Source organism: Phyllostomus hastatus, unplaced genomic scaffold (assembly GCF_019186645.2).
Source record: "Phyllostomus hastatus isolate PE091 unplaced genomic scaffold, TTU_PhHast_1.1 phas_contig_402, whole genome shotgun sequence".
Classification (NCBI taxonomy): Eukaryota; Metazoa; Chordata; class Mammalia; order Chiroptera; family Phyllostomidae; genus Phyllostomus; species Phyllostomus hastatus.
In genome coordinates, this window is record NW_025333873.1 from 17,516,394 (window position 1) to 17,544,108 (window position 27,715).

A 27,715-nucleotide genomic window follows, 5' to 3' on the forward strand; every position below is an offset into this window, starting at 1 on the left:
GGTTGGGGCGGACTTGGGTCCGGGCTCCGCGGAGCGGCCGCCCGGGGCGGGGGGCGCCGGCCCGAGTCCCGGGCCGGAGGTGGGACTGCGGGCGCCGCGGAGCGGCACCGGAGGGGCGGGGTCCTGACACCTGGGCCTCGCGGCCGGAACCTGAGGCCGGGGGCCGGGGTCGAGCGGGGTCCGCACACGACCACGGCCCCTCCGGGGCCCGAGACCCCGAGCGGAACGGACGCGCGCAACCGTCCGCTCGGCGACCGGGACTGTCGGCCCGGGCGGCCTGAGGTCTGGGACCGCGGGAGGCGCTGGAGGCCACCGGGGACGGGGTCGGGCTCGGGCTCCGCCGGCGCCGCCTCACCTGTCCAGGTGCGCGCCGGGGGCGGTCCCGCGCTGGGAGGCGGGGCCGGGAGGAGCGCGCCCTTCCTCTTCCTGGCCGGGCGTCCGCGGCTCGAGGGGCGCCGGCGTGGGCCGGGCCGGGGGCACGAGTGAGTACCCGCCCCGGGGTCGCGGCCCCCTCCCCCTCCCCCCGGGAGAGCTTTGCTGGGGCGGGTCCGTGGGGGAGAGACGACGCGCACCCACGGGCGCTGGACCCACCGCGAACCGTCACAGCGAGTCCGGGGCGACGTCGCCTCGGGCCCCGCACGCAGCGCCGGGACGCGGGCCGCCTCCCGGGTGTCCGACCCGCGGACGAGTTGCTCGTGAAGTTTCCGTCCGAGCGGCTGCAGTTACTCCTGAGCGCCTCCTCTGTGCCGGGCCTCGCGTTAGTGTCTTTCTCGTCCCCGTCCGCGTGGGGGTTCGGTGCTGGCGTGTGCTCGAGGCGTGGGGGCAGGAAGGGCGGGGTGACGGGCGCGGTGGGGGTCCCCGGAGGGAAGCGAGGCCCCGCCCTGAGCCTCACAGCCTGGAGCCGGACTGAGCGGGAGAGCCGGCCGGCGCGGACCCCCGCGGGGGGGCGGTGGCGCCCCCTCGCTGGAACGGGTGGAAACCGCCCCACTGGCGCCCGACGGTGCGGGCCGGTGGCGCCCCCTCGCTGGAACGGGTGGAAACCGCCCCACCGGCGCCCGACGGTGCGGAAACAGGTCCGCCCTGCTGGACGGGACTTGCCGTCCCCGCCCCACTGGTTGCAACCAGCGTTCCAGGGTCACCACTGCTGCTGCCAGCGTTGGAAGGACGGACACGGGCGACACCGACGCGGGACCCTGCCCCCGTCCGAGGGGCCCAGGAGTGGTCCTCGCGAGCCGTTTGTCGTTTATCGGGAGGAAAGTCGGGAACTGCCCCGCAGGACTCCCTAGAGGGGTCCGGCCCCTGTGTGCGGGCCTGCGCGGTGGCTGCAGGGGGTTGGAGGTTGCAGTGGTCAGAACAAGTGAGAGCTTCGCGCGGCTCCTCGTGTTTCAGGAGGGTGGGTTACTTGGTTTACTAGTGCCCTACTTAGACAAAATCTCCGTCGAGTGTGTGAATGCTGCCCTGATCTTTTGTGACATTGAAAAAAGTAATTGGAGAGATCTCTGCTCATCAAGGTCGATTCGATGCTTTTATCCCGTTTAGGAAAATTTAGGAAATCACAGTTCTCAGGAGGGCTCTCACTCTTTAGAAGTAAGCGGGGGTGGGGTGTTCCCAAAGGACAGGAAGCCAGGCTGGTGGGTGGTGGTCACAGAAGTCCCCCCCGACCATACCTTGTCTTACTTGCAGCAGGATAGCTCGTGAGCACACTGAGCTTTCTGTTTTCCTGGGAAGAGCCCACTCTGCACCAGCTGATCTGACAGCACAGACACGAACCCACGCCCCCAGCCAGGGTCCTGTGAGCTTCGGTTTGGGGGCGGGGAGAGGTCCCCTTCCGCTGGAAGCCCTGTTTCTCATCACTCCCCACTCTCTGCCCCCCCCCCATCTGCACCTGGGAGCGGGAAGAGCAGCCCTGGCCACACGAATGTTTGCATTCACACGATCAGTTTTGTTTAAAGTTTGAGTTAGGAATTTGGATTAGGGAAGCTAATGATCTGACCAGAGAGACCGGTTTTGATTTCTAGAACTGACAACTTTGTCTCTTCAATCAAAGGAAGTAGTTAATCCAAGGCTGAAAGATAAGAATTGGTTTCACAAACAATGGCCATAGTTACCAAGCAGTGGGATTCGCAGCTGATGTTCTAGTAAAAGTTCTGAGCTAAAGACAACCTTAAAAGTCATTTTAAAGATTACATAGGTGAAGTTTCTTTTGTTTTGGCCAAGATTTAACTCATTCTAAATATTTCTTAGTACCATTTTAGCTCTTTTGATTTTAGTTGGGATTTTATCAATTTTAGTGAGGTAACCTCTATTTCATATAAATTATAAGGTTTAATAATTTGATTAACATCTAATTAACAGCAATTCAGAAACCAAATTCCTAAACTTCTGGCCTTTACCCAGAGGTGCCCCTCTCACGGCCGAGTGCACTAAGAAAAGTAATGGTGCCTGTTGGTGGGAGAAGGTCTGGGAACCCTGCACCCCCCCCCCCCGCCCTTGCCTTCACTCCAGACCCTGGTGGAAGGCAGACAGGGGACCGGTCAGTTTTCTGGCCCCCACCCAGCTTACTGGGGAGGGGTTCTGAAGGCCCTGTTTGCCCCCAGGGCCTCAGCCTGAGCTGCTGTCCGTGATCAACGAGGGAATCGTTTCCACATTGGAAACCCATTTCCAGCTTTGGAGGTTTCCAAAGTAAAAGTTTTTCTCCCTAGTATTTTATAAACTTCTCTTAATTAAAAAAAATAACCTTAGTATGAAATTTTCCAAATATTTTAATTACTTTTTAAAGAAGACTTCACCTCTAAGTTTCTTAACTTGAGGTTTGGCAGCTCTCCTCCTGCCAGGAGGAAACTTGGGTGTTTATAGAGAATTTGCTTTGGAATTCAGGAGACTTAGGACTTTTATGATTGTTCTGATGCTTAGCACGATTTAGAGTTTAAGGAGCTTCTTCAGTCGTGACCTCTGTCTTCCTGACCTCCGCCATGTCCGATCAAGCATGCTCTGTGCTTTGTGGGTGGTAGGGGGCGGAGGGCATGCCCTGATTGGCTGCTGAGAGCAGGGGTGGCAGCATAGACCTGCATTGTTAGTTGTGGGCTCTGACAGAAAGTCACTGTGTGTACCTAGGACCAGGCAGTGTGATTTTATCAGAAATTTAATAGAATCTGCACTATTCCAACAAGTTAGCCAGGTTCTCCCGTGGTTCAGCTGAACACAGTGGTGTGCTTGCCGTGACTCACCTTGCCAACGCCCACCTGCAGCGACAGGGGACGGCTGGTGCTGGCACAGGACTCTGCTCTGGCTGCCGGTCGAGCTCCGAGGCCCACAGGCTCCCTGGCTGCACCCGAATCCCCAGGGGTGCACAGCGGAGGCAGGGCCTTCCCTGCGGCAGGGCGTTCGCAGCAGCAGCTCTCGGCTGGGAAGCCGCCTGTTTGGTGTGTAGCTCTGCTTGGGCGCGGAGATCACAGAGGACGTCTTTGGGGGGATGGTGAGAGTCACGGACTGTGTACTGGGCTTCAGTTGCACATGACAGAAACTGGTCCAAATTGCTGTTACAGGAGAGGCTGCCCCTGGCCCATGGGACGGGGCGGTTCGGAGCTGCTGTGGCTTCAGCTGGGCCAGCAGAGCCCAGGTTTTCTCTCTCCGGCTCTTGCCCCTCTGCATGGTGTTTTCCTCAGCACCCCCCCCCCCCCCGGGGTGACAAAGTCTTGCAGCAAGCACCTGGAAAACGGTCATCCTGGCAGCGCCCCCACCAGCCCTTGGCCCAGTGTTTGCTGACCGTGGACCAGCTGTGGCTACCAGGTCCTGGGGCCCAGGAGGAGCGCTGGGGTCACCTGCTCCACTTGGGGGGCAGCGTCCGTGGAGAGAGACAGGCTGGTGCCGACTCTGAAAGAAAAGGCGGGTGCTCAGCAGAAGGAGGAGGTCTCACTGGTCGCTAACTCAGTCCGACGGGAAGTGCTGAGCGTCTGGGAGCACACATGAACAGGCATGTGGGGCACAGAGATGAGGAGTCTCCCGGCCTGTCTGTCTGTCGGGACTGCAGTCCAGGGTGGGAAGGGGGTTATACAAGGGAAGTGGGGAGGAAAGACAGATGCACAGGGAGGAGCCTCAAACCACAAAGCCCGAGTGCCAGGAATACAAAAATGGGGCCGTGGGTCTCGCTCCCTTCCTGGAAGCAGCCACGATCGGGGTGCGGCTGAGGAAGACTCCGGTCTGCTCGCTGCCCACTCAGATCTGCTTTCGGTCTGCAGGCACCCTCGACCCCGGGGCGCTGCCAGTCCCTGCTGCGTCCACAAGGCCTGGCCTTGCAGCTCCATGCAGGGCAGCAGAGTTCCCTGTGGGCGCCGCTGTGGGCCTTGCAGCCGGAGGGACTCTCGGGTGAGCCGCCCTCGTCCCAGCCCCCAGCCGCTGGGCTGCCTGAGGGCGCTGGGAGCACCGCTCGCTGGTGTCCGTGGTCGGGTGTTTGGGTCACGAGCGTGTGTTTCTCCACATAGTCTTCCTATAAGCCAGACTCGGCCTCGCTGGGGTCATCCAGTCTGGACCTCAGGAGCCAAAAGCGCTGAGCCGCCTGTACAGCCACCGTCCTACAGGTGACACGGGCACCAAGGAGTAACAGGGAGACAGCGCAGGTGACTGCGCTGCTCCCTCGGGTGTTATCAATGCAGGTTTAATCCAGGTCCACACCAACCTAATGGCGGCACTAGCACTGATCACTCAGAGACAGTCAGTGATAGCGTCACGGGAGAGAATCGGGGGGCACGAACCCGAGGCCCAGAGCCGCGGTCTGCGGGTCTGGAGACCACGTGGTGGGCAGGGGGGCCTTCGGCGTCTCGTGAGGCAGCGTCTCCGGGGCCAGGTCAGCGGCGGCACGAGTGACGCCCTTGGTCCGGCGGGCCCGGGCCTCCGGCAGCACGGCCGTCCGGGGATCGGCACAGCGTGGGGCAGCCCCTTGGCGCTTGGAGGTCTGCAGTCTCGGTGGTGGCCCTGAAGTCCACCTCCATTCCACCCGAACTCTGGGCGCCTGCCTGGGCTGGGAAAGTCCGTGGCTCGGGGCCAGGAGCCCCCAGCGCTGGATCAGCAGGCGCGCCCTCCCTGCAGGCAGGTCTGTGGGCCGGTATCTTGGGTGTGCCGCCCTGGCAGGCCTTTGGCAGGGCGCCTGGTGTAACTTAGGCAGCTGCTTCCTTGAACCCAAGTGCCCAGTGCCGTGGATGGCCGGGGTCAGCCGCCTTGGTTGGCACTGAGTGACACCGTCTTGCGCTACAGGCTTTATCTTGTCTCGACTGGCCCCGAGCCGTGGGGTTGGCCCCGCCCTGCAGGGATGTTTGTTTCGCCTTGTGCCCCCTTTCCGGGGAGGACCTGAAGGAGACTCGCTCAGGGCAGGACACCAGCACCTGCAGCTTGCTTCCCTCCACCCTCCTTTCTCTCACGGTTCTCTCACGGTCTGGGAAGTGCCGCAGACGGAGGGGCAGGGGCGCCCCGCTGCCGGGGTGCTCGCTGGTGGACCCCTTGGGTTTCCCGGGCAAACGGTCCTTCCCTAGTTCTCACGGGGGCTCCACCTCTAATTCCCAAAGCCACACAGACACTTTACCCGTAAACAAATACTTATTGGGCAGTGACCACAGGCCATCACGGCTTGTGCTGGCGACATCACAGTCAGCCACAGGGCGGCCCGTGTGCCCACGTGCCAGTGAAACGCGTGAGAAACAGACGCCCGGTCGGCCCAGGGTGCAGCGGGCCCTCCCACGGGGCGGGTCCTGCCTGCGGGGGAAGCTGCAGCAGGCGAGGCAGCACCCATGTTTCCTGGGAGACGCTCAGCTGATTCTTGGGCTGAGCAGGTCACTGATGCTGCGGGTCTGGAATGTAGGGGAAGGATCAGGAGTAGATGAAACTTGGAGAATCATCAGGCATAAATGGCGCTCAAAGCCGCAGGCCTGAGGCTGCAGAGAAGGGAGAGAGCCCTGGGGAGGACCCGCGACCCTGAAGGGAGGCTGGCCCTGCACTTCCCTCTGCGGAGGCAGCTCAGGTCGCCCCCCCCCCCAAGCAACCTCGGGTGGGGCGGCGTCTTAGACATAACATGGCTGCTGCGTGCCCCCTCGCCATGTCACCAGACGCGGGGCAGGTCTGTCCCTGTTCCTCAGGGCACTGGGTGTCGTGTGCGGGCTGAAGTGCAGACACTGCCTGGCTGCCCCCGGCGGGTGCTCCTGGGCCAGCAGGGGGCCGGGCACCGTTCGGACCCTGTCGTGCTGCCCGGGTGCCCTGCAGTGGAGGGGGCCCTGTCACGTGGTTTCATGTGGAAGCAGCATTTAAAATGCATCTTGAGGAATATTTCAAGAGGTCAGAAGTTGGCAATATTTTTCCTTAAAGGGGTAGATAAGACATGTGTTGGGTTTAAACCTCTGCATTTTTTAAATGAAAACTGAAATTATTAAATATTTTTAAAAAGATTTTATTTAGTCTTAGACTGAGGGAAAGAGAAAGAGAGGGAAACATCACTGTGTGGCTGCCTCTCATGTGCCCCCTGCTGGGGACCTGGCCCACAACCCAGGCCTGTGCCCTGAGTGGGACTTGAACCAGCGACCCTTTGGTTCACAGCCTGTGCTCAGTCCACTGAGCCACACCAGCCAGGGTGAGATTTTTTTTTTTGTAACACAAGTCTGCTGATGAGAAGACTGATCTTTATGGGAGAACATTTTGCAGCTCCTGGTTCAAAGTGTTCCTTGTCATCAAGATAGGTCACAAATGTCCAGCCGCTACTGCTGATCTAGGATGTGATTTTACCCATTTCATCTTTAAAAACGTGCCTTCCCACAAAGTATTTGTTTGATTTTCGCACCACTAGACACACAGAAAGGATTCTTCCCTCCGAAGCCCAAGATGCAGCAGGGGCTGGACCGGGCTGCCGGTCGCCCAACCTGCCGCCCCGCACCCAGGGCGCCCTCCGGCTGAGCAGCAGGGTCCCTCCCTCCCGGAGGGGCCCGTCCAGGCAGGCGGCATCTGCCGTGTCTCGTCATAGGAGCTTTAATGCACAGGGGCGGGAAGAGGTGGGTTTGCAGTTGTTTGCACGGGAAACAGTACAAGGATGGAGTCTGTGTCACACGCTCACGGCTGTGCACTGCTTCTGCCGCCCCGGGTGTGTGTGCGCGTGGGGACTCTTTCGTGGCTTCTGTCACGAAGGTGGTGGTTCTCATGAAATGCTGTAGATCAGTCAGTACATTGCCTTGTAAATACACTCAAAAAGCGTTGGGGTCTTAGTTCACACCCTAGACCAACACAAGGTCGAGATGGGTTGCATATCTCATGTAAAGGAAAAGCTCTGGAGGGTAATACGGAATAGCAGCTGTATAACTTTTTAATTAAGGCCTTGAGTCACCATAGCAGATAGAAAGACGATTAAAACAGAAAGCCAGGAGAGGTGCTGCCGAATCGTAATGATGTAATCGATACACAAAAAGGGTGTACACAGACAGAAAATAGGCGGAACAGGAGAAGCGAACAAAAGGGGAGAAGCCCCTAGCACTCAGTGGACTCGGACTCGGACTCGGGGGCCGTCCTTCCGGCGTCCGAGCTGCTGCCCAGCCTCGGGCTCGGGAACCCCCCTGGCTGTGTGCGCAGTGGTCCTGCTCTTGGGGAGTGCTTTTAGAGGGCTATTCAGTAATGTAATAAGAACCTTTAAAAAGCTCTTATGTCCAACTCTTAAGTTCCTGTCTCAAGATACTTGCCATCCAGCAGTGGAATCTGTAGAAGCTGGACAGGGCAGCAGCCGCTTGCTCAGCAAGAGGAATCGATCGAACTACCGAAACGCCAGCGGCAGAACTGGCTATTTGTGGCCGGAATGCTTCTCCTCCTTCAACATGTGTCTGTTTACACTTTCTCCTTTTTCTACAATGTGCTTATGCCATAATTTCTGATCACTTAAAAGTATAGGAAGATTGTCATGCCTGGGCCTCTCATGCTGTTGATTTGATGAGTAATTCTCCAACAATTCCTGGGTCTTCTATGCTTTGATTTTTGGCATTTTAAAATGTCGATAAATTTAGTGTTTATCCTTGTGTAACATGCGTCTGTGGATGAATCTTTATTGTTTTTTCTTTTCCCCCAAAGACCACTACTTACTGTACAATAGAGCTTTATCACAGTGATTCGAGGTGCTGTCTTTATCTTTATTAAATCATTGTGTCGAGTGTGTTTGGTCGATTTCTGGATTCCCCACGTCGTCACCTCGGTGCTTCTGTTTACGTTTGCACCTGCAGTCAGCCGGGCTCCGTGACAGACCTTCTGGCACAGCTCGTCCCCTCGCTGTTCTGCCTTAACATGTTTTCTCCTCCTTTTTCTTGGTTGCTTATTTTTCTGTATGAACTTCAGAGTTAATTACTTTCTTTAGTTAAAACTCTTGTAAGACTCGGAAGATGAATTTTAGTTCATTAAGACAAAAAGTGGAAAGATCATAAGAAAATTCGAAAGAGAAGTGGCAAACAGGAAACGAACATTTGTAACTCACATTGTAGAGAAAGCGTTAATTCCTTCAGCGTGTAGATCAGTAAGACATGGAGAAGTGCCCCGGAACACGGAGAGGAAGGCCGCAGAAGCTGTGACCGAGTTGGCAAGACCGTCGGTGTAACCGGCCAGAGAAGACGGTGAAAGCCCACCGAGGGCTCGAGCTCTGGAGGGGCCAGTCCCCATAGACAACGGGAGTCCGGGCACAGCACGAGGGGCGCAGGCGGGTGGGTCCCAGGACACGGGCCCTCGGTGGGTGGAAGGGACGGCGTGGGTTCGGGCGGGTGTTGGCGAGGCAGACGCGGAGAGCAGAGGGCGCCAAGGAGACGGAAGGGAGACCTGACGGGACAACCTGCTGGGTTCCCCACTTTTACCAGCGAGGGGCGGGGACGGGAAAATGCAGTCCGTGGCTAGGAGACCGATTGGTGAGAAGCAAACCCAGGAAGAACAGAGACAAAGCAGTTACCAGACAAGGACACAGGAGCATGTTGTACAATTTGCTCCAGGATTCAAAGAACGTCGTAAACGTAATCTGCACAAAAACGGGGGAACGAGAACCGGCCGAGGGAACTTCCGGAGCCAGAGTCGCCGTCTGTGCACAGTGAGGCGTCGGCTGGGTGGGCTGAGCAGCAGGGTTACACCAAGTCCCCTGATGTCCTCGGACCTGCACGGCTACCATGGAGGGACACACTGGCTGTTCCGGGGGGCGGGGGGGGGCTTTGTTCTCTGGGACCACACTGTCTCGGGCTTGGGAAGGACCAGGAGCTTTGTCAGAATAACCAGTCAACTTCCCAAGCTTTCTGGGGCCTCTGATGGGTCCACCCCCGACCAGCAGACCCCTGGACAGGCCTGTGTGGTCGCCCACCCTTCTGGCTCACCTCCGCCTTCACTGGTTTGTCCCTCCCCTTGCCTGTCCCTTCCCCGGGCACGTGGGGGTGCGCCTGCAGCTCCCTGGAGAAGCTGTCGCCTCTGGGGAAGCAAGCAGGCTCGTGCTCCTAGTAACCTCATGCAGACATCGTTCTGTCCAATCCGTCTAACTCCCTCCGCTTCCCTCCCTCATTCATAACTAGCTGCCTGCGTGCACACCCTGCCCTGTGGCGGGGAAGGGCCCGCCCCCTCGTGCTCCTGCGCTGGAAGGGTCCTCACTGAAGGGACCACATTCTGCCACCCTGAAGCTACCCTTTTGGGATATTGATTTTAAGCTGTTTATTAAGAAACAAGAGACCTGGAGAGAACTTTGACCCCCTCTCCTTTCTCGTCCAAGTGGTTAGAGAAACGCTTCCACAGGGAAGATGCAGCCTTAGCCCAACTTGACCTCAGTGTGGTCGGCGAGTGGGCCTCCGGCAGGGGCCTGCCAGCGGGGCAGCCCTGTGTTGTCCCGTGGTCCCTGGGTCACCCAGCCAGGGTTTTCCTGCCGCGTTCTCCCTCAGCCGCCTGTGAACCGCCCGTTCTCCCTCCTGAGACGCTGTCCCCCTCCCCCACCCACTCTCCTTCCTCCCAAACCCCGTTGTGTCCCCATTGTGTTCCCAGCGTTGCCGCGGTGTCTGGGGGTTTTTGCGGAGAGTTCGTGCCCGTGGGAGTCGTCGTCCGTCCCCCCCCCGCCCCCCCCCCGCGCACGCATCGCCCTTGGACTTCCTCCCGTCACTCTGTCTCTGCCCGTCTGCTCACCAGCCCGGCCGGAAGAAGTCAGGACGTGGAAGGGAGAGTGTTGGTGTTTTTCAGCTGCCGCACAAGCAGCGTCTGAGCGCGAAGTGCCACACAAGCGAGTGCTTGCCTCGCAACTCGGAGAAGTCCCTGCATTCCCGAGTGTCCCAGGGTTCCACTGACAAGGAAAATCTGCAAAGACAGTTCAAGCATTTTTGACAAAAGCAGCCAACTGTATTAAATTTTATGTGATCTATTACAGTCAGTTGTAAAATACATCTTTTTAAAATTCTTAATATTTTAATGTTTTTATTAGCATTGAGGTGAGTTAAGAATTGCTGGGAGAACCTACATAATTGAGAGATTGGACTAGATTTTAAGATCCTTTAGAATCCCATGATTGTACAGTTTCTGAGATGTTTAAGGGTTCCGTAATCTCCAAGCGGATTTAATTTGCTAGGAATGAAGAGGTGAAACAATGAACAATTGAGTATTTAGTTCATTTTCTGTGTTGGGTAGGACATGACTTGTTAATACTTAATTGTGTACTTAAAAGTGAAATTACAGTTAATTTCTAAATTCTACTTAGATCTTTGCCATTAAAATCTTTTTTTAATGTTTCAGTGAATAACCCTATACCTTCCAATTTGAAATCAGAAGCAAAAAAGGCTGCTAAAATTCTGAGAGAATTCACAGAAATAACCTCCAGAAATGGACCTGATAAGATCATTCCTGGTAGGTAACCAAGATGTGCACTGTTCCTTGCCCAACTGTTTTGTGTTCTAACTTGGGTTTTGCCTTCCTTGACTTCAGGCTGTCGGACCCCTGAGGGCAGCCAGTCCTCGGACCACCTCCTTCTCTTGGTGGGTCTTCCTCTCCCCGCTCCCTCCCCCTCCCCTGTCTCACCACCCAGCTGCCCCCCCCAGCACCCTGTGCCCTCCACCTGGGCCTTTACCTGCACTCACCTGTCTTTGTCCTCCATTTCTGAGGACTTTGCAAGCTCCCCTTGCAAACAAACACACTAGCTAATCTCAGAAACAAATTTTAATTTTTGTGTTTCCTCTTTCTATCTATTTACCGTTCAGAGTGATTTAGGAGGTCATTAATCAATAATTCTCAAAACATCTGCACATCAGTATTTCTGGGCCATAAAAATAACTCCCTCAAACCTGCTGAATCAGACCCTCCCCCAAGCCAGTGTGGCCAGGGTGCAGGTTTTTAACGCCTTCCTCGTGCGATTCTTACACAGTCAGGCCTGTGCCTCAGACCTGGTCCCAGGTGAGCCGCTGGCAGGAGACGCACATGCAGACCAGGCCGGGTGGGCGGTGTGGCCGACGAGTCCCCCTCGGGACCCCCAATGACCGCAGGGCCCGCCTCTGCTCCTGCGTTGAAGAAGCCAGCTCAGAGTCCCAAGCCACATTTTCTGACGTTATTTAACAGAACTTTAAATGCCCAAACCTTTTAAAATTTGTTGTTTTCGTGATATTAATGATATTAATTGTGGTTTGGGTCCAGCCACCTTAAGAAAACATGGCTTTGGAACCCCTGCTACTCCCCGCACGGTGGGGGCTCCCTGGAAATGCAGGTCCCCGGGGTGCTCCGGACTGACTGCGTCCGCATTTTCACAGGCTCTGCAGGGACGTGCGTGCACAGGCAGGGGTGAGAGCACTCCTTTAGGACTTGAAGGCTCAACCAGAAAGACTGAATTTTTGGTAACACTGCTCCAGAGCATGACACATGTTCATCGTAAACACATGCTTTTGCTGTGTCTGTGTTTCTAAATAGCAGTGAGACTGCCGTGTGGGATGCTGAGGGAGATTGCGGACGGAGGCGGTAAACGTAGAACATCGCTCGCAACCTTGTTACAATGTATTTATGACATTTTCAAGTGCGAAACTAAGCTGCGCTTCGGTGGACGGCCACCTAGGAAGCCGGCTTTAATGAATGACGAACCGCCCCACAGCTGTCCTGCACAGAAAGGTCTTTGTGCTCTCTGATGAAGTGTCTCAGAGAGGATGCATTAATGCGCTGATTCAAATCTGGAAGTGATGTGCGTGACTATGTCAGAAGTTCAGTGTTTTTCTGGGGACACCTACAAAACCTTTTTCGTGCATTTGAACACAGCCTCTGGTTTGACGTCCCTGACAGAACATTTAGCTGAAGTGATTATGTTAAATTATGTTAAAAATAAAATTGAGGCTCTAAAATGATTCCACCGTTTAGGTTTTCAGTGTTATTTGAAACACATAGTATTGTGTAAATAAATCCACAGAACAGTGAGGCTCTTTGTGCATGTACTTCCCTGACATGTGAATAAACCACTATTTTATACACTGAATCCTATTTCCAGGGCACTCGAATAATATAGCAGACCGTCTTATAAAGCTGAAAATGCCTTAAAGGGGCAAAACCACTTAATTTTCTGTTTCTGAGTCTGGATTTTCACATTCGTAGAAGGTGAACTGCGTAGCCTCAAGGTCAAAGTTGCGGCGCCAGGTCATTTCAAGCTTTCTCCTTAACACAAAGAAATCACAATTTCTTTGAAAATACTAACTTGTTATTTAAATTACGAATTGTGTGCGTCTGCAAAGCAACACGAAAGCCCGTGGGAGCCACCCCGCCCACCGGTCCCAGGACTAGTTTCATCCGAGGCTCCAAGACACCACTGGGCTTCGTGTGAGAACCAGGAGGCAGCCCAGCACACGTGTGTGTGTGCGCGTGTGTGCACGTGTGTACGGAATCTGCTTGCACCTGCTGACCTGTCCCTGTCTTTGACCCCGGCAGCCCACGTGATCGCTAAAGCCAAGGGCCTGGCGGTCCTGTCGGTGATCAAGGCGGGGTTCCTGGTGACCGCCCGAGGAGGCAGCGGCGTCGTGCTGGCGCGTCTTCCCGACGGAAGTGAGTGGCGCTCCTTCAGGTGGGAGGCGGGGACTCCTCACCCCCCTCGTCCGGTCTCTGTTCGCACCTGCTCCACACGGAGAGTGACGGGCTTCCCACGCCCCAGACGACCGCCCCCAGGGGCCCCGGCGGCGCCTGGGTGTCCGCCCAGCGAGGGCGGCGGCCGCAGCTCTCTGCTCCTCCGAGGCGCCAGACGGGACTCGGGTGGGCCTGGCTCTGTCCGGCACACACCCGCGGACCTTTCACGGGGCAGACACCAAACATGACAGAACTCGCATTCTGCTGTTAAATACGAGTTCTTGCTCCTCAACATCGTGGTGCCAGGGTTTTCTTCTGTTCCATGCAGTTTCAGGAGGAAGTGGGGGCCGTCAGGACACTTCCCCAGGCTCCTACGGGAGTTGCTTTAACAGACGTCCCTGGCGCAGAATCATGTGGAGGTTGATGTGATTTTGTTCCATGTTCTGCCATGAAATCTAATACTTGGTTTTTCAGAGATGAAATCAAAGTATATTTGCCTCGAATCCAAAGAACCAGCATTTATAGTAATATTTATGTTTATTTTTCTAAAGATTTTATTTATTTATTTTAGAGAGCAGGAGGAAGGGAGAAAGAGAGGGAGAGAAACATCAGTGTGTGGTTGCCACTCAAGCGCCCCTTACTGGGGAGCTGGCCCGCAACCCAGGCGTGTGCCCTGACTGGGAATCGAACCAGCGACCCTTTGGTTCCCAGGCCTGTGCTCAATCCACTGAGCCACACCAGCCGGGGCTATAGTAATATTTAAAATGTATATAGGTGTGCTCTGACCAGCTGAAATGCTTTTGTACCAGTTTGACACTTGCTGTTCAGTCACATAAGTGAACACGTCTTTGTGCAAAGACTACTCTTCGTTAGACGCCCTGTGGGACATTCGCTGACGAGAGCCGTGTCCAGGTGTCTGTGGGGCGCGGCCTTGGACCGGCAGTGCTGGGCCCACGGCTCCCCGGGAGGCGTCCCCAGAGGAGGGAGAGTCTCTCCAAAGCTGGGGCTCCGCTCTCAGGGTTCCGTCCCCAGCTGTGACGCAAAAATGACAGAACTGTCTTCATCTCAAGCACTGCCTGAGTGTTTATGGGCGGACCTCCCAGCTGCACAACCAGAGTGGGGGCACGTCCAGAGGGCGTCCCCGCCAGGCAAGCCCGCACCCGTGGGAAGGCCTCGGCCCAGTGGGTCCCTCGGCCCTGGACAGGGCAGCCCACACAGGTGCAGGAGCCCTCCGCCCTGGGGTTGCTCCCCGAGCCCCAGGGGGCCTTCCTCCTGGGGTAGAGACCCACATCCCCCCTACCCTGCCCAGTAGCCCTGGCTCTGGGTCATTTCAGAGCTGCCCAGAGGAGGCACAGGACACCCCCGGGTCCCTGCTGGGTGGGGACAGGGCCAGTTCCTCACACAGGAAATGGGAAGTCACTTTGGTGTCACAGACACTGACTTCTGTGATCAGAACTCCTCTAACCCGGGCAGGTCGGTTCTGGACCCACCCGAGCAACACTCACCGTCTGCCTTTCAAATTTTTTAAATTAAAAATTATGTATAAAGAGCAATATAAAGAACATTTTAAAACGTAGAGGAAAATGCCCATTTTTCGTTATTTTGAAGAGAAGCACACTCACTCCCTCTTAGCACCTCCCCTTCGACTCCGCCGTGCTGGTGTCGGGGGGAGTAACTGTTTCTCTCCTCCAGAGTGGTCGGCGCCCTCGGCCATCGGCATCGCGGGGCTCGGCGGGGGATTCGAGGTGGGAATCGAGGTGAGTGGCAGGCGTTGCACACACACCGTCTCCTCTTCTCCCAGAGCACCGACACCGAGCGCGTGACCGGGAGAGAGTTCCTCCCGCTCCCCCTTCGCCCCCCGGGGACGCGGCTCCCTTGGCCCTCCCTGCTGTCTGCCCGAAACCCTCCCTCCCTCCATCCAGTGTTGCCTTCTCCTCACTCCCCTCTCTCTGGGAGCGGAACGCGCTTCGTTCACTGTGTTCCCGTCTTCGGCACATCCGCAGGGCGGACGGGCTCCAGTCTGGCCTGCACTTGGCGGTTCACGGCTTACCTCTCTCCTCGGTGGGCTCAGCTAGTGCGCGGGCTGACGCTGCATCGGCGTCCAACACTCAGGTTACTTCAGGTTCACCAGATGGACGACTCAGCTCCTCACCGTTGAGGCTCCTTCTGGGGTGGGCCAGGAGCTGCACTCGGGCGCTGCTTTGCCGGCTCCGAGGCGCGGGGACCACCCCCCACACACGAGGGTCTTCCCTCTGCTACCTCATCGCTCGCCTGACGTCCCGACACCCTCAGACCCTTTTCTCCCCAATTCCAGTCCTTTCTTCCCGGGCGGCCGTCTGCGGATTCCGGCAGCCGCACCGGGAGAGGTGTCTCGCTGACTCCTCCTTCCTCTTGACTGGCGTCTTTTCCCGCTGCTGCAGGAGTCTGTTATAACAAGAGGAACGCGGTTCAGTGTTGTGGGTTGGGACCGCCGCTTCGTTGTGTTGTCCACCAGGCCCAAACCTGCAGCAGTGCCGCCCGCAGACAGGACTGTGCTTCCCCACCTCCCCGCCCGCCCTCCGGCCATGGGGGGGGAGGTCTGGGGGCCCCCGTCCACGCCCCTCAGACTCCACGAGAGGCTGGAGTGGGCTTCGGGGTCCGTGTCAAAGGACATTCACCTCTGAGTGGTGAGACACCAAGTAACAGCGGCGTCAGTAAAGCTAACGCAGCAAAGAGGAACGCGAGCGTCTCCGCCACGAGTCTTTGGAAACTGGATTTGGGGCCACAGCGCCCGTCAGCAGCCTCCTCGGAAGACGAGTGCATGTAAAGCGTACACCCGTCCTCCAGTAAACACGACAGAAAGGTTCAAGGTGAACGTTCTGTAGGGTGAGGTGCTTGGCTGTCCCCCCAAAGCAAGGGGGCCCGCAGTCTGAGCTGCAGGAGCCGACGGCGGGCCCACCCTGTCCAGCCCTGTCCAGCCGGCCCCTGCCCGTGACTCTGCCCTCGCCGACAGTGCCCCTGAGCAGGAATCACCTGTAGCGGCGGCAGCCACCGAGACGACAGATGGCGTCAGACGTGGGTCCGTGTCGCGCAGCCACCCTGTCTCTCGTTCGACGGCAGCTACGTCCCATCAGCCACTGCTCCGTTCTCACTGGGGGGCGCTGCCACAGCGGGCGAGTCTGCGGAGCAGGCGCTTTCTCCGCCCCACGTGCCTTGCGGGTTCCCATCCCCCATACTCGTTGCTTTTCCTTAGGGAATGGGGGGGCGGTCCCTCGGTAACGGCAGCCCTGTGTGCCCCTGGTGTTCTGAGCCTCCGTGGCGTGAACCGAAGTGCACCGTGCCGTGCACTGGTGCCGGCCCGCGGCCCTGCCGGTGGGGAAGGGTCAGCGGGCACCAGCACGCCCAGGCCAGGTGGGCCCCTCTCCTGCCTGCCTTCTTTGGCTTGGTTTTCGGGTGTATTTAGTGGCAGGAAGTCCTTTCCGTGTCTCCCACCCACCCCCGTTTGGCCTGCTCTGGTTCTGTGACGGTTCACGTAGCCCCACTAACCCTCTGTCACCAGCTGCGGTGCGTGGCGGTGCAGGGGACCACCGCAGGGGATGCAGGAAGCCCCCAGCAAGTCCCAGCGGAGCTCAGGTGGGCTGTGGTTCGCCCTCATCAGGGGAGATACTGGTGACTTACGTCCTCACGTCAAAGTAAAAGTGTGACTCTCACGTTCCTTCTCTGTCGACACTGCAGGGCTTGCTGCAGTATATACAGTAGATTCCAGTTTTAATCTGCATGTATTTTAAACAATGTTTAAACAGAATTGTTTTCAAATAGATGGGTTTCTGCATTTTAGGTCTCCGATCTGGTTATAATCTTGAACTACAGCCGAGCAGTAGAAGCTTTTGCGAAAGGCGGTAACCTGACCCTTGGAGGGAACTTCACTGTGGCAGTTGGGCCCCTGGGGAGGTGAGTTCTGTCGAGTACATTTGACCAGTGGGGGGTAGAAGCGTTTTAAAAACTATATATTGTTTAAAAATCTATACATTGTTATGCATTAAGAGGAAACTTGAGTCCAAGTGAAACAATGTTATCATTTCTATACTCACGGGAGGTTTGAGGTTGCTTGCCAATAAGAAATTTACAAAACATAGCCAGTGTGTTAAAATGAGAAGCTTTGCACACACACAACAAAGTTAACATTCTGAAATGCAAGCCACGCTGTCTACTGGAAGTGAATACAGAATTTACATCAAGCTTTGAAGGAGCCAAAGCAAGTTGAATTTAAGTACCTGGTAGCGGGACCCATTGATCAGGAGAGAAAAGGCTTTTTTTCAAACTAAATTATGAAAAATTGAAATGGAAGTGCTTTACTGAAGTGTTGTTTAAAACACAGTGGGTTTCTCTTCTCTGTGAATGAAGTACTACTCACATTTGTTGAGCAATTTAGAAATATTTTAAACCCAGGCTGTTCACAGAAGTTACACAGTAAAATCTAAGTTCCATGAAAATACTCGGGGTGCAGCGAATCCACAGTCTCGTACCCTGGAGATGTGGTTCCCTGTTTAGGGAAAGGGCCACAGAGGGAAAAACACAAGCCCCGCCCCCCCTTGGACGTGGCCCCGCCCCCCACCGCCCCCCCAGACTCCCCAGACTTTGTGCTCCCCAGACCTGCGCTTCCCCGCCCCACCTCCCACCCAGGAGGTCAGGCCAGCAGGGAGTGAAAGGCTGGGCCCCCCGAAGTCAGTCTGTGGGTCAGAAGTCCAGCGCTCTTCAGAGAGGGGTCTCCAGGTGCAGCGCCTCTCACGAAGCCTGTTTTGCAGGAATCTGGAAGGAAACGTGGCCTTAAGAAGCTCTGCTGCCGTCTTCACGTATTGCAAGTCCAGAGGGCTCTTTGCCGGCATAAGTTTAGAAGGCAGCTACTTGATTGAAAGGAAAGAAACCAATCGAAAGTGAGTGCAAGCCAACTAATTTTCACTGATGTAAGAAACTGTTAGGAGGAAACAATACTTTATAAGTTTACATGGGAGTTCTCATGCATTTGCAGAGTAGTACCTTTGTATATTCTTTTCTCAAATCAGCATGTGGCTCTGGGTGTACATTTCATTTAAAAATTCAATGAGAAGTAATTCTATGTACCTATAGAAAGTTTAGAAAACACAAAAAATTAAATGGGGTGGAAAACTTTTTACCCCTTAAAGATGATTCGCGTTCTGCATTGTTGCCTCCCAACATTTTCTAAGCATAATTTTCTTTTGTTTTGCCATATGTGATTGTATCATAATGTAACTGGAAAAGACACCGGCATTCGGGCTGCCTGTCACTACCAAACCCAATAAGCAATGACAGCGATTGAATCTTTTATGGGCGCTTTATTCAGATGGCCGGCGATCCGAGAAGATGGCGGGTTCATACCCTAACAAACCATCTGCCCTTCTCTTTCCTGGCCAGATCTTTTATAAGGGGGTGGGGGAGGAGGGCTTTGAGGTTCAGAAGCTGCAGCATTCCTGTCCGGGGCAGTTGGCTGTTCCCAAGGGGGAGGGGTGGTCGTCTGCTCTCCCTGGAACAAAGGTTCGCATGTCCCCAGGCGGTAATCTTCTACCAGGGCCCCAGGAGGTCCCCTGCTTTTCCCGGGAGCCAGGATGGGCCTTATCTGCAGTTTCTGAAACAAAAGCTTAACATACACATGACTTGCTAGACTCATAACTTTTCACCTTAAGCTAAAATTTTCCAAGTCTTGAGTCCCCTATCAATAAGATTCCATCCTAAACCCTATTTTCCCACTAACACTACAAGCACCATAAATGCAAGGTAGTGGCTACGTGGTGTTCTGCTGGTCAGACGTGTCATGTCAGGCACATTTCTCAAGCATCTCGAGGGGCGTGCCAGTCACAGCTCCTGGGTCCATCAGAACGTTTCCCACCGTGAGAGGTTTCCTGCGATCACGCTCTTTCTTCCCCAAAGTAGAGGCCACTTTTGACTTTAAAAAAACACAGACTTGGATGTACCCTAACAGGCCAAGAGGAGCTTCCGCTTTAAACGGGCATCTGGTTGATTTCCCCAAAGTGGCCCTTGCAGTTTCCTCTAAAACGTGTGCGTGGCACCGAAAAAGGTGGAGAGCTGGAACTTGAGGGACCTTCTTCTGGAACCTGGCAGGAGTTCCTCCAGCCGCGAGCCTGCCGGAGCCGACAGGCCGGCTCACAGCAGGCAGACCCCCGCGCCCCCCGCCCCCTGTAACAGAGGAGTGGCAGTCCACGCAGGACTCAGCAGCAGGGCGATAACCTGGAATGTAAACTAGAAAGTGGGAGGGATGGGGGAAGACTAGGTATATGACGCTAACTCTTCATCATAGAAAGTCAAGGGAGATGTTTCTACTTCTGCTCTTACAAATTTGAGAAGTACACGCTAAGAATGCATTTAGGAAGTTCCGATTTCAGCCCTTGGAAGACTTTCCAAAGTTCGCCTGAATTCTGGAGAAACGAAAACAAACATGCCTAACCAACTGCAGGGCGTCCACACACGCAAGGCGAATCTCACCGGATTTCGAAGCACACATGCATCTGAAGGAACTACAAAGGCCTATGTGTTGGCACAAAGCCTCGGGTTGGGGTTACTGAGAAAGTTCAAAACTTAAACCTGTGAAAGTGCGTGTGCGTGGAGGTGGGTTTGCAAAAGCGTGGATGTGCACGTGCAGTGGGACCTCGGTTCTCGAACCTGATTTGTTCCGGAAACTGCTCGGGAAGCAGTTTGTTCGAGAACTGAATCTCCTTGTCTGTCGCCTGAGGGACACTTACGCGTCGGCACGAAAGGGTTGTCGTGGAGAGTCGAGACCCGGAGTTTTGTCAGGCAGCAGACACACTTTTTCCGTGAACAGCTTGGCTGAGAACCGAAGTGTTCGAGAACCAAGACGCTCCAGAGCCGAGGTTTGACTGCGTGTGTGTGTGTGTGTGCATGTGTGTGCGAGCTTGTGTGTGTCTGTGTGACGTGCATCAGTCTGTTTCTGGTGGTTGCTCCAGCGATGAGCTCGGGGCGGGGGGGGGGGCATTCTGGGGTTGAACCTGGGCTGTGGCTTGTGGTTCGTGTTTGGAAAGCAGCGTATGAATAAATACACACGCAGGATTTAACTCCAGAAACAATCTGTGTCTGCAAAAGAAATGCTCTTAGTTTGACTTTTCTCCTTAGGTTTTATTGTCAGGACATCCGAGCCTACGACATCCTGTTCGGAGACACGCCGCGGCCTGCCCAGGCGGAGGACCTGTACGAGGTCCTGGACTCCTTCACTGAGAAGTACGCGAGCGAAGGGCAGCGAACCAACGCCAGGAAGGCGGCCCGGGAACAGAGGCGGGCTTCGGCTCCGGTACCGTCGGCTTCTGCCTCTCGCAGCCCCGGGGGGCTTGTCCGTGTGGCCGGGTCTGTCCTGGGGAACAGGCCCCTCGCCGCCGCCGGCCCCCCCTCCCCCCGTAAAGTCGTTGACGTAAAGGCGTTGTGAAACGGTCCCTCAGGCTCCCACACGCCCTCTGTGCGGATTTCAAGGAGAAACCAGGCTGCTCTCCACAGCTGCCGTGCCCCGGGGGTAGAACCTGCCCCGCCCGTCACTGACTCGGACCTTAGCTGCTGGTCTGGGGCCTGGCAGTGCGGGGGGAGGGCCCCTAGTCCCCCACACACTTTCGGTCGCTCGTCCCGTCGCACCGAGTTTGAATTGTCACCGCCTGTCCCGCCACCACGTCCCTGTACCTGCAGACGCTGCCAGGGGTACCTGGACGAGGGGTGCTTCCCGTGACGAGGGCGCACCCCCACCCCCACCTGTGCGTGCGAGGCAGCTTCTCGAGCAGGTGCTGGGGCGGAGGCTGCCACACGTGCTCACGAGGAAAAGATGCCGTTTGCTCCTAAGCACGAACAGGGCTTTAAAATTACGTGCATTCCTTTGTTCCTCCCAGGCCACAGAATTGCCTCCAAAACCGTCGTCCAGACCTCCGCAACCCGCACAAGGCCAGCTGACCTCCGGCTCTCAGGGTACGTATTTTTGTTGCAATCCTAATGCAGTTATAATTAAACAGTTATTAAGTGTGATTGTTAAGAGAAGGAGCTACATTGTTAGGCTTTACGGTCGTCTGAAAGAGCTAATGGGTATTAGAGAAAAAAACGCTCAGCCTCTCCTAACTGCATAAGGCAGATTCTCGCTGCTACTTGTTAGAACTTCTAGCGCGTTCGATGCTCCTCCGGTTTGCAAAGAGGTTTGTCTTTAAAGTTTTTCTCCTCTGCCATTTCTCCCGAAGGCTGTTCCCCCACTGACGAGACACGGGAACAGAGTAAGCCTGCTTCCCTCGTGTACTCCTGGGTGTGTAGTTCTGGATACGGGTTCCGTCACGCGTCTTGGGAGCCCAGGACTCCGTGAGATGGCTTTCAAGTACATTCCCACTGCTCCCCTTGGGGCCCTCACCCCTCTTTCCGCCTCTCGTTTTTACCACGGTCACTCTCGGGAGGCCGCTTTTTGTGCGCCGAGGTCACCAGGGAGCGGTGGTTTATCGGAGCGGGTGAGGCGCCCCTGGGTGAGCAGCGGTGCTCGGAGGCACGTGTGTGCGGCCAGGAGGACAGGCGCACGTGTGTGCGGCAGTGGCCGAGGTCCCTGGAAAGAAGCCTGCTGTCCGGGGTCTGCTGTCCGGGGAGAGCCCGGGGTGAACCCGCCTCGGCAGGAGGCTTGTCCTGCGTCCCCGCCTGCTCCGCTCCAGCCCGGCTGCAGGTCCCCGTGCCCCTGGTTTCTGGCCGTGCCCTTAGCCCGCCCAAGTCCACCCTCCCAGGAGGGCACAGGGTGCCGCCGCCGGGGGTGGGGGTGGGTGACTTGAGAGATGCAACCTTCAGACCCCCGGCTGCCAGCGTCGTCCTGTCCTGGAGCTGGTGCAGCTGGGAACAGACAGGCTGTCCTCCCTGCCTTCCGTCCTTTTCCAGCAGTTGCCTTTCGTTTCACTCGAGTAAGAAAAACAAACCCAGATCATCGGAGGCACACTGTGCTGCTGCGTTGTCCCCCGGAAAGTGAGAACAGGGATCCAGTCTGGAGCGTGGATGCGGATGTAGTTAGCACACGGCTCTGATGAGCAGCGAATAGCTTTGTTAATCAGGGGGTTTCTGTCGTATAGTGTTATCATTAAACAGTATTGTATATTACATACTAATCGCTGCTTATTATTTTAAAAATCACATAGCTATCACCAAAACAAGTTATAATAGTAATATTATTTTATAAATAATACTTGATTATTGTTGTTTTGATGGTATATAACCATGATTTTTTTACCTCTATCTCCAAAGGGACATAAAATAATTGTTATATTGCTATAAAATACCTTCTACCTCTATTTAGTTTTTTTTTAACATTTTATTTATTTATTTTTAGAGAGGGGAAGGGAGGGAGAAAGAGAGGGAGAGAAACATCCATGTGTGGCTGCCTCTCACACGCCCTCTACTGGGGACCTGGCCTGCAACCCAGGCGTGTGCCCTGACTGGGAATTGAACCTATGACCCTTTGGTTCCCAAGCTGATACTCAATCCACTGAGCCACACCAGCCAGGGCTCTATCTAGTTTTTATAAGAATCAGCTTTCTTAGCACTTATACCTTTGGAAAAAGAGTTTGATGTTGAAACTGATGTTGAACTTATTTCTCATTGTAGAAATAAATAGTCATTCCATGAACATCAACTAATTTTGAAAGTCTCATTCATGTAATGATGTGCATTTCAAATACAGTTTTACTTTTGTTTAGTAAGTTAACAAATTTGTGACATATTTAAGATTTTGATCAATTGTGTACAAATGATTACAGTAATAACTTAATCTATAAGAAATTTAGTAGAGCCTTGTGTTTACTTAAAATAAAATTTAAAAAATAAGTGTCTATGCACATTTTTGTTGCAGAAACTGTTACATGGAAAATATAATATTTGTAGCATTTGAGATCTTGCTCCCAGCATCTGTCGTCAGTTTGGCTCAAATAAAGTCTCAGAAAATATAACATTAACATATTAATACGAAATCTTTGGAACAGATGGAATGAAACATGGTTTAAAGGTTACCAATGAATATTGCATACTTTCTCACTATTAAAAAAATCCTTGTTGATTTTCTTTAATGACTGATGGTGGGTTTCAGATCACTAAGATATTTAAAGTCTTTTATCCAAAAAATGAGATATGATTATTTCATTTAAATAATTGATAATGGCCCTGGCTGGTGTGGCTCAGTGGGTTGAGCACTGTCCTGGGAACTAAAGGGTCACTGGTTCAATTCCCAGTCAGGGCACATGCCTGGGTTGCAGGCCAGGTCCCCAGTAGAGGGCGTGTGAGAGGCAACCACACATGGATGTTTCTCTCCCTCTCTTTCTCCCTCCCTTCCCCTCTCTAAAAATAAATAAATAAAATCTTTTTAAAAAATTGATAATGATCCTTGCTAAAAAGTACACGCTTTACAAAATCTAATTTGTGTAAACATTTTTAGGTGTTGATTAAGAAATATACGAGTGGATACGTGCTGGTTAAAAATTATTTTAGGAGTTAAGCAAGCACGGAAGTTCAAAGGTCGCTGGCTTGGGGGCTACAGGCTCTCCCTCCTCGGGAACTTCCGATCACTTCCCTGAGAAGGTGTCTGCGTTCGCCGCAGGGCACGTGGCATCACGGGTGCAGCAGCTGCCTTGCACTGGTGTGTTTTCTGGGTTTATTCAGGCATTCCTTCCTGATAAAACCAGATAAAATAATGATATTTCCATCAGTTATAGGGTTGGAGATACTTGGTTGGCGAGGACGAGATTTGGCATTCTTAGGCACTTTATAAACTGACGCAAGCTCTAAATGTTCCCTCTTGCTTTCTTTGTTTCAGGAAACAGAAAGGAGCACAAGCTCTACCCTGAACTTCCCGGCTACCGCGAGAGGGTCGGTGAGTAAAATCATCTGTATCCTTCTTGTCATCACAGACCCTACTCCGGCAGGTTGTGCGACACCTCTTTGATTTTCAGGCTATCCATGTTATTTTGAGAAATACTTTATATTTTAAAAAATGCTACACTTTTCTTCTCATTCTTGCTTGAATTTGAGGCGGTGGGAGTGACGTGGAAGCCGCCACAGACAAAAGCCCAGAGCTGGGGCCTGGGCGCTGCTGGGCGGGGCCTCAGGCCTGCGGGGGCGTGGCCGGGCTGCGGGGGCGTGGCCGGGCTGGGACCGGCGGCGTCTGTCGCATGAGAAGTGCAGCCGCATCCTTACTGATTTTCTCCAGGTTTCAGCCCCACGAATATCTTTAATATCTTTAAGGACATTTTTATTTTTCAAGTTCAAATATTTTTACTGTTATGGGGAACAACTTCATAAAACTTACTCGGATTTCTTATGATAAAAATAGTCCTTTGATCAGTCTTACTTTAATATCCTTTAGAACATGTTCTCTGAAAGACCTCAGCAATTAGTTGGAGAGGTGAGTGGGACCCAGATCCAGAGCAAACGTTAAACAGTTGTTGAGTAGCCGATTTATTTTCCCACATGCCTGTTGTCACGGCTCCCAGAACCCCACCCTCTGGATTAACTGGTGGAGAATCATGTTTCATGTGAATAGAATATCAAGGAAACTAGATGCCCATCTTTTTAATTAATAAAAATATTCCAAAAATGTCTCTTAAGCCAAGCCCCCTGAACAGAAGTCACATCTTCCTGGTGGGTCACGGGTTCGGGCCCTTCTTGCTCACGGCCCAGGTGCTCTGGCTGGGCCCCAGCTCCGGGCCCTTTGCCCGGGTGACTCTCCCTGAGAGCCCCGGGGTGCAGCGTGGAGTTGGTCCCCCCACCCCACCATGCCCGATGGGGATGCTACAGACTCAGGCTCACTGAGAAAGCTCTGCAAGATCGAAAAGAACGTACTTAGCTCTTTGTGACTGAGCTTATCCTTTAGGAGCAAAAGAGGTGAGCACATAGATGTTTCTACCAAAGTGGCACATCTGGAGGTTCCGACTTTAAAGACTGTTGGGGTCGGACTTGGACTTGGGTGTCCTGAGTGAAAGGGGCCCGTCAGCCTGGGGAGGTCAGCCGACGGGAGGAGTCGCCGGGGTGAGGGCAGGTGCCGGCAGGGATACCGAGGGGAGGAGCCTGGTGGAGGGACGTGGGGACCGGACTCCTGTGCTCAGGGTTCTCTGAAGTCCGCACCCAGGCGCCAAGTAAATACTAGAAATGTCCCTGAAAGGCCCTGAGGGGAAGTGTTTGATCACAAGCAGCAGAACCAGAACAGGGCTCCGGAACAGGGCTCTGAAGGCAGAGAGTGGACCAGGGACCTGAGCACACGTGTTCTGCCCGCGGTTGGCTGGCTGGTGGCTTTTGTGTTTGTATCTGAGGGCCGCGCGAGTTCAGGTGTGCAAACCGCAGGAACTGGGCTAATGTTGATGGGAATTTATTGTAGTCCTTTCTCCAAAGATAAGGGATTTTGAAGGAAAAAGGGAAAACTTAGAGTGCATTTTAAAAGTAAACGTCACTTTGCAGTGCTGTGATTTGTGGAAAGCAGTGTTGAAAGCAGGTACACTCTGCCAGGACTTCCTCACGTCCTGGCCTGGCTGACCGCCCGTGGGGAGCAGGGCCGCAGCCCCAGCCCCGGCCCCAGGCCGACCACCAGGGAGGCCTCTCCTGCGCTTCTTCCGTTGTCGTGAGGGGGACGCACAGAAAGGACTGCAGCGCCATCCTGTGTGGCCGCCCATTCGGTGTTCCCGTCAATGGGGTTTCATCAAAGTGCTGACTAACACTTTGTTATTTCTCACTAACAGGCCAAGTTCAGTTATTTCTATTACAACACTACAGGATCAAATAAGGACCAATTTTAGAGCTGACTTGTTTTCAGTGCACCTGTGCTTAGGTGCAACTAACAAGCCTCGAACTGCATGGTTCCCTCGCAGTTGCATGGAACACAGAAATCGAATTCCGTGCAGCTGAGTGCACGGAATTATCTTTATATTTTCATGGTGCCACGCAGTTTACATTTAATGCCTTGTACTCATGTCAGCCCCTCAATTCTCAAAGTATTTTTCCTGATGTAATACATTAAATTCTACACATTGTGTTTAAGTTTCTGTTAGGCATACGTAGATATGCTTCTTGACATCATCATTTCCACATCATCTCGGTGCTGAGAGACAGGACTGACTTAGCACAGAGGTGGGAGTGGCCGTGCAGCCTGGGGGCTGAGGGCGGGGAGGGGGGTGCCGGTAAAACAGCACAACACACTCGTCTGAGCCAGAACCCCGGGCCGGCGGGCGCAGAGCGAACACAGTGCCTGTCGTTCTTCTGTGGCAGCTGTGAGTTACGGGGCCACCGTGACTCCGTGTTAAACTAAGAAAAATGCAAATAATAGTATCCCATGGGTCATTCACGAGTCAAACAGTAATAACCAGAAATATTTGCTAAATGCATGGCCAAGTGTATACTGGCACGCAGTTTGCACGCAGTGTGGCTGCTGTGCGTCCAGGAGGTGTTACCACCGAACACTTGCTCTCTGCCGGGAAGGAAGGCGTGAGCGACGACGAGGTCTGCTGGGCATCGGACGCCCCCGGCCGGGGGCACCGGGGGGGCGCCGGCACGTTTCACCCGCACATGCTCCCCGGTTTCCCGAGAAAGTGTGAATAACTCAGACACCTCTTCCTGTTTCAGGCGAGTCGGATCGGCCCATGGAAGTGACCGCGCTGTACTCTTTCCAAGGACAGCAGCCGGGGGATCTGAGCTTCCAAGCTGGAGACAGAATCACGGTCACGTCGAAGTCGGATTCGCACTTTGACTGGTGGGAGGGGGAGCTTCGCGGTCAGATCGGCATCTTCCCAGCCAACTACGTGACCATGAATTGAAGTTTGTTATTCTCTTCTCTGAGAGTTACAGAAAGTAATTATTTCCATGCTAACAGGATTGACCGTCCAGTTAAGCAGTGTTCAGTGTAAGTTTAGAAATTTGACAAGAATAAGCAATAGAAGGCATCCAGATTGGAAAGGACAGGCCTGTATCTTTATGTAAAGGAATTTGTTTTCTCATCTGTAAATAAATGATTAACTTACACATCTTTAAATGCTTTGTACTAATTTTATCACATATGCTATTTAATAGTTAAGATCCTCAGTTTATATGGCCACAGTCCTTTTGTGTTTATTTTCAAACATCTCTAAACTTTTGATTTGGCAATGTATATGGTAACTGTTTATTTTAATTTAAGAATCTTGAGGGTAGAGGCATGAATACCAATACATTTGTTTCAATTTGCAAAAAAAGAGAAAAAGAAATCAGTTTACATAGAGTAGCAGTAGTAATACTTAGAATTGTAGGTGTTACTGAGAATATGAATCCTTAAAAATTATCTTGTACCTTTAAAGATTATTTGTAGACACATATAGTAGAAATGTACTGTTACAGAGATGTTCGGCCACTATGCACTTAAAAAAGATGGTATCCACTAATTTTTTTCTTTATAAGGGTATGTTTGTTCATTTCTAGCAGTAGAATCAACTTACGTTGACATGGTTCATCTGTCCCTAAATAAACGGTCTTTAAATGTAAAGCTAATGTCTCGATTCTGTTTTTCTCGTGTTCTTTGTGTAAAGGAAGTGTGGGTCCCGTGGTTTGTCTGCAGGTTAAAACCCGCCTCTGCGATTGGGCTGCCCAGCTGTTTGTAAAGCTTCGTTAACGTATAATCAACAAATAAAAATGTAAACTATTT

At 53.7% G+C, this 27,715-nt stretch overlaps 1 protein-coding gene across 1 annotated transcript; it reads left to right on the forward strand.

Moving 5' to 3' along the window:
- The first annotated feature begins 375 nt into the window (after positions 1-375).
- On the forward strand, positions 376-27,556 carry SH3YL1 (SH3 and SYLF domain containing 1). Its single transcript, XM_045844367.1, has 10 exons — positions 376-482; positions 10,750-10,860; positions 12,910-13,023; positions 14,734-14,798; positions 16,859-16,971; positions 17,826-17,954; positions 20,185-20,359; positions 20,940-21,015; positions 23,870-23,926; positions 26,665-27,556. Coding segments are annotated over exons 1-10 (1,032 nt in total). The 5' UTR covers positions 376-481; the 3' UTR covers positions 26,856-27,556.
- The last annotated feature ends 159 nt before the right edge of the window (positions 27,557-27,715 follow it).